Consider the following 10,430-nt stretch of genomic DNA (forward strand, 5'->3'; position numbering starts at 1 on the left):
GCCTACTTCAATTTTGGGTATGATTTTAGAAGCTAAAACTTGGGCAGCGAATTATAAGCAAAGGTACAAAATTGTAAATAAAATTGAACCATAGCAGTGTTTTTAAAAATGGATATAGGACAAGCACTGAGTGTCACCAGTATTGATTAGTTTCTTTAGGTGGTAGAATTATGAATGATTTTTATCCTTTTATTTATTTTTTTAAATATTTATTTATTTTGAGAGGCAGGGGTTCAGGGAGAGAGAGGGGGAGAGAGTATCCTATGCAGGGTCCACACTGTAGATGGAGAGCTTGATGCAAGGCCCATTAAGACCTGTGACCTGAGCCTAAATCAAGAATTGGATGCTCTACTGACTGAGCCATGCAGGTACCCTGATTTTTTTCCTTTTAATACTACACCAGAATTCACTTCTTGGTTACTATCCCTCTAGGATTAACCCTGTATTTTTAGAGGACCTTAATGTAGCATTGGACTTTTTGCATAAAGACAGTGAAGTTAAAAAATCTTTTGTTTTTGTGGTTTTGTGTTTTTTTTTTTTAAAGGAAACTATTCCCAAAAGGCCATTTGAAGTCACATAAATGTAAAAGCCTTATTTCACAATTGCCATTTTTAGATATAACATCTTGGAAAGATACTGCTTATTTACAAAGAATACCGAGCCTCTTTAAGTATAAAGTTTCTGACTGTGATGTGCCATGTTTCTAGAAATGTCTACTTTATATTTCAGTCCAAATCAATTAAATTTGTTTCCTAAGTTTTGTCCTTACCCCCTTTTACCTCATTCTGTACATTCTCCCAGGTGCTATAAAGTATCTTGTATATGCTGACAACTCTGAACTCTATCCTCAAGCCTCTCTCCTGAGCATCCTGTGTTATTTGACACCTCCTTGTTGTAAGTCATAGAAACTCACTCAGGCCAGCCTAAGCAGAAGATAGAAGGGCAAGGATGCTACAAGATCTCAGGAATGGGCAAGAACAGAAACTAGGAGTGTGAGGGCTTTTATTCTTTGGACTCTGTTACTTTATAGGCAACTGCCTTACTCTTTTCTCTCCCGAGACTGATTTCTTCTCCTCCAGTCTGTATGTCAGAAAACATGACCTTGACTATTTCAGGATTTATAGGACTAGTCACCCCCAGGGGAGAGGGGGAGACAAGGGAAGAGCGAGCAAAACTAATACAACTAAACTTAAAATTAAATTATGTCCTTGGACTCATCCTGCAGAGAAGGGACTCTGCTTCAGTCAGGTATTACTCGGTAACTGGCCAGATAGGCAGGATGATACCAGGGAAACGTACCTGTCTAGGGCCAGTAATTTGTACAGAAGGAATTGCCCCTTGGTAGAGTGAATGAATTTAATGAATGAATGAACTGACCTAGATTAGGTGCTCATGAATTAAAACACCACAATAATGTTATTGTGGTTATGATTTTTTAAATGACCCCTTTTTTTAAAAAAAAAAAAAAAAGAACTTGGGCCACCTGGGTGGCTCAGTCGGTTAGGCATCCGACTTTGGCTCAGGTCATGATCTCGCGGTTCGTGAGTTCGAGCCCCGCATCAGGCTCTGTGCTGACAGCTCGGAGCCTGGAGCCTGCTTCAGATTCTGTGTCTCCCTCTCTCTGACCCTCCCCTGTTCATGCTCTGTCTCTCTCTGTCTCAAAAATAAATAAACTTAAAAAAAAAATTAAAAAAAGAACAATACCAATATATTATGGATGAAATGATATAAAGTCTGGAATGACCTTCATAATAATTCAGTGAGGGCGTGGTAAGGGGGCAGTGGATAGAGGCTTATATGAAACTGGACTGCTATGCATTGATTGTTGAAACTGGGTGATGGGTACATGAGAGTTTATAGTGCTGTCCTCTCTACTTTTATATGCATTAGAAATTTTCTGTAATAGACTCCTTTAAATCACAAAAACAAAGTGTATTTAGCCTCATAGAAAATGATTATAGGTTGAATTTTGTTTCAGTATCAGTAGTATTGCATTTGAATAATGAGGTATTTTTTGGCTTTGCCAGCCCTATTTTTATTTCACCGGAAGGGGTGTTTCAGTAGATGCCTATTAGGAACAAGCATATGTACCCCTTTTCTAAAATATTTGGATATGAAAACATTAGTTTTTAGCTAAGATGCCTGGAGACATCCAGCTCTGCCTAGTACTGTCTAGCACATAGTAGGTTCTTAGGAAATGTTTTTTGAAAGAGTGCCCAGAAGCAGTCACAACCCAAAAGGGAGCTTTGTCTGTTGAGCTTTTTTCTTGCAGTTTATTTGGTGAAGTCTTTGGGGGCGGGGGGGCGGGTGGTGTTTGTTTGTTTGTTGTGGTTTTTTTCTGTAGCCTTTTCCATCCTTTGAATTCTGCTGATTGTATCACCATAGTGTAATTTTTTAAGTTTATAGTTGCATCTAGAGGCTTAACCAAATTCTATTTTGATTTTTTTTTTTTTTTTACTACTGTATAATTAGTATTGTGTTCTTCCACCAGGAAGTGCATGGTTATCTGATTGTCTCTCTTTTTTTGAATTTAGCAATGTAGCTTTTTTAAGTTAAAACTTATAGAAAAATTGTAAGTTTTTGATAGTGAAAACTATAGGTTTTTAAATAAATTATTTCAGATCACTGATCCAGACTAAATTTCCCAAGGTCTGTTACTACAAACTTAAAAAAAGAAGTTTTAAATTTTATTCATATAAGACATTGTCTTAGTCCATTTGGGCTCCTGTAACAATACCACAGACTAGTCTGCTTATAAACAACAGAAATGTGTTTTCTGCAGTTGTGAAGGCTGAGATGCCCAAGATCAAGGCATTGGCAGATTTGGTGTATAGTGAAGGTTTAAACGACTTTCTTGCTATGTTCTCTTGTGGCAGAAGGGGCAGGGCTTTCTCTGGACATTAAACCCCATTTATAAGGGCTCCACCCTCAAGACCTAAATACCTCCCTAAGACCCTACCTCCAATACCAGGACTTTGGGAGTACTATTTCAACAAGAATTTGGGGGGGCGGGGATACAAGCATTAAGTCTATAAAAAAAAAAATATGACTTGTCCTCCCAGGTTTAGATTTGTTGGAACTTGTTAAGTAGAATCACTGGGAATCTTGGAGTTGATTAGTAAAATATAAAAAAGATTTCAGAATCTCATAGTTATAATTCCATAGTACAGAACTGATATATATAACAATATAGTTTTCTTTTGTTCTGTTTCTGCATTCACTAATTCTGACTTCTGCTGTATCTTAGACTCCTTTTAACTCCATCCAGTGATTTATTAATTTTAGATACTGTGTTTTTCAATTCTAAATGTTCATTTAATTGTTCATCTTTTATGGATACCAATTCTATGCTAAAATTCTTCATTATTTAATTCATGTTGGTTATCTTCTCCCTTTTTTTCTTTAACACATTAATTCTTTGTTATTGTAAAGTTCCTGTCTGCTAATTTCATTATCTTGATCATCTGGAGTTCTTCTGCTATTGTTTGTTTTCCCTTGGTTATTAATTACTTTTTTCTTCAGATGTTTCAAATGTCTAGTAACTTTCTTGTATGCTAGATGTTGTGTGTGAAAGACTCATAAAAGCTCCCAATTGCTGTCAACCATCAGAATTTCTTCCTTTTTTTTTTTTTTTTTTTAATTTATTTTTGAAAGAGAGAGTGAGTGCGCATGAGCGGGGAAGGGGCAGAGAGACAGAGGGAGACATAGATTCTGAAGCAGGCTCCAGGCTCTGAGCTTTCAGCACAGAGCCCGATGTGGCTCAAACCCACCAACAGTGAGATCATGACCTGAGCCGAGGTCGAATGCTTAACCAACTGAGCCACCCAGGCGCCCCCCTCCTTTTTCTCTTAGGCAGAGAGGGTCAGGGGTTTATCATTTTAATCCAGTCATGATTCAGGTAGACCAAGGCTGGGCTTGAGTTTTGTAAGATTTAGTGCAGCTCTGATTTGTTCCTTTTCCTTAGGCATAACCTTCAAGGCTTTTGATTAGGAACTTGGTGAGTCAGCTTCCACATCTCTGAAAATCTACTGAAGAGTCCTTTGTGCTGTACAGAAATTTTGAGCTTAGCTTGGTAGCCTCTAATCTTGCAGCAAAATCTAGCAGATGTTTTGAAAGGGAGATTGGTTGTGTGTTTACAACAGGACTTCCTCCTTCTAGTGGGACTTTGTGTCTTAAACACTAGGAAATTAATGGTGGATTTCACACTGCTTTTTAGAAGCCTGATTCTGACTCCCCACCCATAAGTAGCCCCAGAACTAAAACCAGTCATGTTTGGGGCTCTTCGTTTCTGGTCTGTTATAAGAGCCCTGGATAACAGGTCAAACCTCACTTGTTTCATTTCCCAACTAAAATCCTTCTCTATGAGCCAAGTGCCAGTCTTGTACAGAATTGGAAAATGCCTTCAGGAAAGAAAGTGGGGATTTTCAGAAGGATCCTTCTCATACCTTTGCAGCCTGGAATTCACATTCATCTAGTCATTACTGATTCTGTAACTCTCTGATATCTTTAAGATATTGGAGGGTGGGTGGTCAGTTACAGTTGACCCTTGAATAATGCAGGGGTTAGAGATGCCAACCCCCCATTTGTTAAAAATCTAGGTGTGTAACGTTTGACCCACCGAAAACTTAACTACTAATAGCCTACTGTCAGAAGCCTGGCTGATAATAAGGTTGATTAACACATATTTTGTATGTTATATGTATTGTATACTGTATTTTTATAATCAAGTAAGCTGGAGAAAAAATGTTGTTAAGAAAACTGTAAGGAAAAGAAAATACATTTATAGTCCTGTGCTGTATCAAAAAAAAAAAAAAAAAAAAAAATCTGTGGACCCATGCAGTTGAAACCCATGTTGTTCAAGGCAAGTACAGTTGTAGCTAGTTATAGCTAGACTGGAAGCATTATGTGATCTTTTACATCCTGTTTGAAAGTGGAAATCATAATGTAAGATTAAAAGATAATTTTAAGGGTTCCCCCCCAAGGATTTTATGTTTATGCCTCTTAGAAATGAAAAAATATTCTAAAGTGATAAGCATTATGGGCAGCATTATTATTTTTATGTCATTGACCAAGATTAGAAAAGAAGATTGGAATAGGTTCTTTTTTTTTTTTTTTTTTAATGTTTATTTATTTTTGAGAGACAGAGAGACAGGGAATGAGCAGGGGAGGAACAGAGAGAGAGGGAGACACAGAATCTGAAGCAGGCTCCAGGCTCTGAGCTGTCAGCACAGAACCCAGCACAGGGCTTGAACCCACAAACCGCGAGATCATGACCTGAGACAAATTCAGTTGCTTAACCGACTGAGCCACTCAGGCGCCCCTGGAATAGCTTCTTAATATATCATTTATAGACCACCATCTCTTCCAGTTAGTTCTGTTCTCTTCACCAACAAGCTCCATTTGGTTGACACTCATCTGTGAAAACTTCTGTATTAATGACTAGAAAAGATTTCTTCCCTCATAAGGTAAATATATTGATAATGATTAGCTTTTATTTTTCCTGCTTGAAAAACAGACATTCTAAAGATGTAAAGATCTTTTCTTACATTTAATGTAGGACTTCAAAGAACTAGGTGTCCTTTTCTTGACACAAGTGCTATTTTGTGCACGTGTGCATGTATACTTTCTAATCTACATCTGGTTAGACATAAAAAGCCTATACCCAAAGGAGACTGCAGGAAAATTGGAGATAACTCAGTTATTTTTAAGAACGGGCAGTGAACTGAGAAATTTAAATCTAATCAGTGATATGTTTGTCAGAAAGACAGTAACAAGCATCAGGAAGAACATTACCTTTATATCAGTGATAAGAAGTAAAGACCTCTTGTTTAACTGTTTTATCTAAATGTCATAAAAATCAATGATTTTGTTAGTGGGGATAACTGCAGAACATTTGGACAATTGCATCTGTGTTTATATTTACCTTGAAAGTTTCGATTTACTGTTTGATAGGAATAGTGATGCTGTTGACATAGAAACATATTTTGCAGGTAGTCTAATAAGGTTTGAATCCCACTCTTCTTCTGTGTTATTAGTAGCAAGCATTTATTTAGTGTTTACTCTGAGCCAGGTGCTCTAAGTGCATGGATATTCCTTACCTCTTTTAATCAGCAGAACAGCCCTTGGAGTCAGTTCTTACAGAAATGCCAGCTTGTCAGCATAGTAAGTAGTGAAGCTGGGATTTAAACTCAGTTGGGTAAAACACCAAAACCCATATTAAATATAGTATCAATACCACCTCCCTGTGTGACCTTGAGCAAATCACAGATATACATCCCCTAATTCTGAAGCCCTAAAAGCTTTGGAAATTGTTAATCTTTTTATAACTTACTTGGTGGCAAAATGAGACGTCAGTGGATGAAAAGCTATCTGTAGCCTTTGTTTATCCCATTTATTGTGAATATTCAGACATGGTAATGTATTTGCTTTAGGGAGTGTTGCCATAGACCTTCTCTGGAAGTGTTACAAAATATATGGTATATGCACCATACTAACTTTCTAAAGTAGGAACAATTCTGAAATCTGAAACATTCTCAAGTGGCTGTGGCCCCCTATTTAACGTCCATAATATTTAGTTTTCTTATCTGTAGAGATGTTAACACCTAACCTAGTAGGTTTTAATAAGAATTATATGAAATAATTATGTAAGTCTTTAGGCTCAGTGGTATATAATAAGTATTAAATTTATTGGTATCGTGGGGCACCTGGGTGGCTCAGTCGGTTGAGCGTCCGACTTCAGCTTAGGTCATGATCTCGCAGTCTGTGAGTTTCAGCCCTGTGTTGGGCTCTGTGCTGGTAGCTCAGAGCCTGGAACCTGCTTCGGATTCTGTGTCTCCCTCTCTCTCTCTGCCCCTCCCCTGTTCATGCTCTGTCTCTCTCTCTCTGTCTCTCTCTCTCTGTCAAAAATAAATAAACATTAAAAAAAATTAATTAAATTTATTGGTATCGTTACTGTCATTATCTTGGAATTTATTGTCAGCTGTTGCAGAGTTTGGATCCTGAAGTTAGAATTGTCGAGAACATGAGCTCAGCTTGCAGCTGAAGCCTGACACTGCATCGTGTCTGTACAGGATTAGTAGGAAGCCATGTCTTTTCCAGAATGTAGTTACTTTCACTTACCAGTTTAAACAGTAGTAATTTCCTCCTGTAAGTGTACGTTATCCCTTAGTGCAGATTTCCTAACCTCGTTTGTGTCATTACACACTTAGAAAATTCTTTCCTGAGATATGAGGGAGGAGGGCGCTTGGGACTGCTCCTGCTACTCCAGGCTCACCTGGCCACCTGAGAGCAGAAGGAATCTGCGTCCTGGGACACCTGTAACACTCCTTGGCAAAGCACTGTAGAATTGCATAGACCAGATGTAAGGGGAAGAGAAATGAAATGTTGGAAATTACTAGTGGATTTGCATTGGGTACCTCTTCTGTTTAAGCATCTATTTCAAAGCAGTTAAGAAAATCCACATAAACCTAGGTGAAATTTATAATTTCTAAAATAGTTAATCTCTTAATTGCTTGTCTTCTCTCAGTCAAGAATGAAGTAGATTGAGAATTTAAAAAAAGAATGAGGTAGATTGACTTTTATTTAATGCTTATATATAATGTATTTGCTGGCATCTTAAATATACTTCATTTGTAAGCTAGAATTATGAAGAAACTATAACATTGTCTTAGCATTTGAAGCACTTCCAAGAGTAGATAGGACCAATGATACATTTAATTTAGGGCATTTGTTTTTGTTTTTGTTTTTTTTTAAGGGGCTGACATTTATATTTCTTCCCCAAATATTACAGTAAAAATCAGGTGGGGTAGGATAATTTTGTCAATTTTCTGATGAATGTAAAATTCAGAGTTTGACTATAAGAAGTTACTTGCAACAGGCTTGTACACACAGGCCACAAGAAGTTGTTTCACATCATCCCTCCCCCTCAGCCAAGCCGACAGCCTCACTATCAGATAAAAAAGGGATAAAGAGTTGATTCTCAACCAGATCAGAACATCAATTGACACATTACCCTCAGCCATAAATTCAGGATGGCGGGGAGGGGGGGGGGGGGAACAGTATAGGGAGCTGCCAGAACAGATTCCCCACTTCGGCTAAGGGATTTGAGGGTGACTGGTTTCTCTTAAACGAAAGGGCCCTCCCTTTTGAAGGATTAAAGGAGTATTTCTTTTTCTTGTGTTTCTCTGTGACGGAGGAGACTCTTTTCCTGGCCTTCAGTGACCCGAATGGGGTTAGCTGAGTCTATGGCGTCCCCAGTGGCCTGTTTGCATTTGGCGGGGCTCCTCCTTACCAACCTTTGAGGGACAAATTTCCAGTGCTCTTCTCTCTTTTCCTGGACGCTCACAGTGAGGTTGGGACGGGAGGCAGGTGTGAGTGGAAACAGTCTCCTTGGTACCCACTTAATTCTGGAGAGACTTGGAGCTCTGCCTGCTCAAATTGGGGGCTTTTTCAAGAGAAGTTTTCAAAGATAAAATATTTCTGACAGCCTTACAAATCTGTCTTTCTTTTAATCCTTCAAAAATATTATAATTTGGGGGGTTTACCACCTTCTGAAGTTATAAGAACATTGGATGATTCTATAATTGCATATAGCCAGAATATGTTGTGTGTTAATTTGGGAAGAATGTGGCTGGCTTTCAGCACTTCTTTGAACCAAGGCATATTATTTATTAGCTGCGTTTCTTGATTTTTCCCAGAATGTTACATCTTCATCTAAATCATAAACCTGAATTATATTGCTACAAAACCTAACTGTTGCCTAGAATAGTGTGGTAATAATTTTTGTAAGAAAAAAACAAGCAGTAACAATTGTTTCCTTTATAGGAACAGAAAATAAAGCTAGTAACAAAATTCCAGATTATATGAAGTCATTATGACTAAAAATCATGTATTACATGTGTATTTTATATTTTTTATTTTATCATAACAATTGGTCTTCCTTGTCATCCCCACAGGCATGTTACAAAGATAAATACAGTCTCTTCTCAACTCTTAACTATTTTTAACCTCAGAAATGTGAAATGTTGAAGTGTTAGAGTTTAGAGATTAGAAAGTTGCAAAAAATGAGTTTTCTCTATCTTTTGGGTAACAGTCATGCTTTGTAAGTGAAATTTGCAAGGCAGGTGAAGTGTGCACTGTGTGGGTAGAATTCGTGAGTGGTAAGGAGTATTCACATAACAGAGTGAGCAGTCCTGAAGCTGCTGGTGCAGGTGGACAGCCACGCTACGTAAGGGAGGCAAATCGGGGTTTCCATACAGAGCGTTGACAGGGAGTCTCCGTATTTTACAGATTCTCTTTCCCTAAAAACGAAACAAAACGTAGTTTTTGGATAGTATTTCTGTTTTCAGAACTCATTTTTTCCTTTCAGAAAACCGAAGAATGGGAGAAAGAGAAGACTGAGGCAGATATGGAAGAGTATATATGGAAAAATAGCCCCTCTGAAAAAAATATCCTGGAAACACTTTTCCAAATTAAAGCTGCTGAGAAAGATCTGGAAGTAAATAAAGAAGAGCTCCTTGGTACAAAAGAAGTCGAAGATTACAAAAAGTGTGTTGTTAGTCTTAAGAATGAGGGGGACAATGAAGAGACCCTTTCTCAGTACAAAGAATCCGTGAAGAAGCTATTAAAACTGATGTGATTTATGTAGAAAAAACTGCTTGATTTGCTAATTTTATGATCTATCTGTAATCATTATCTAACTTCACATAAATTTGAAAATGTTAAAAAAAGAACCATTGTTTTACATCAGATTTAAAAATATTCCTTTCATACTAATCCGTAATGGCAATGATTATTCAAAAGTTCTTATTTGTACAGTGCAGCAGAAGGACTAATTAAAATATCTCGGTGATTCCTTCTGGCTTCTGAAGTGTCTTCATTTTATTTCTACCATAACAACTTTAATATTCCTATATATACATATATTGTTATTTTGTCACCTGCTGTATTTCTTTCCCTACAAATTAGCACCTATTGGTTGCTTTTGAATACGGATCTTCCTCAACTTACAGTGGGGTTATGTCCCAATAAGTTCATTTTAAGACGAAAATATTAGAGGTTAAAAATGCATTGTTTTTAATTTTTAAAAAACATTTCTTTATTTTGAGAGAGACAGAGCATGAGCAGGGGAGGGGCAGAGAGAGAGGGAGAGAGACTCTTAAGCAGGCTCCACGTTGTCAGCGCAGAGCCAAACACGGGGCTCAGCCTCACAAACTGCGAGATCAAGACCTGAGCTGAAACCAAGGGTCGGACCCTTCCTTTTCCAGCTGAGCCACCCAAGCACCCCAGGTTGAAAATGCATGTAAATATACCCAGTCTACCAAACATCATAGCCCAGAGCACTTAACATTAGCCTGCAGTTGGGCAAAGTCATCTAACACAAAGCCTATTTTATACTGAAGTGTGGACTGTCTAGTGTAATTTATTGAATA

General features: G+C 37.7%; 1 protein-coding gene across 3 annotated transcripts in view; it reads left to right on the forward strand.

The window, feature by feature from the left end:
* Nucleotides 1-9,853, forward strand: part of MRPS35 (mitochondrial ribosomal protein S35) — a 47,334-nt gene extending 37,481 nt beyond the window's left edge. For 2 of the 3 annotated variants that reach the window (XM_060658068.2, XM_078449980.2), the window contains exon 8: nucleotides 9,368-9,853. In XM_060658068.2, coding sequence (XP_060514051.1) covers nucleotides 9,368-9,637 — 270 coding nt within the window. In that variant the 3' untranslated portion in view covers nucleotides 9,638-9,853. The remainder of the gene's footprint in view (nucleotides 1-9,367) is intronic. The other variant, XM_081796136.1, reaches the window with a different exon arrangement.
* The last annotated feature ends 577 nt before the right edge of the window (nucleotides 9,854-10,430 follow it).

The sequence above is a fragment of the Panthera onca genome, chromosome B4, assembly GCF_046562875.1.
Source record: "Panthera onca isolate mPanOnc1 chromosome B4, mPanOnc1 haplotype 2, whole genome shotgun sequence".
In the NCBI taxonomy this organism is placed as follows: Eukaryota; Metazoa; Chordata; class Mammalia; order Carnivora; family Felidae; genus Panthera; species Panthera onca.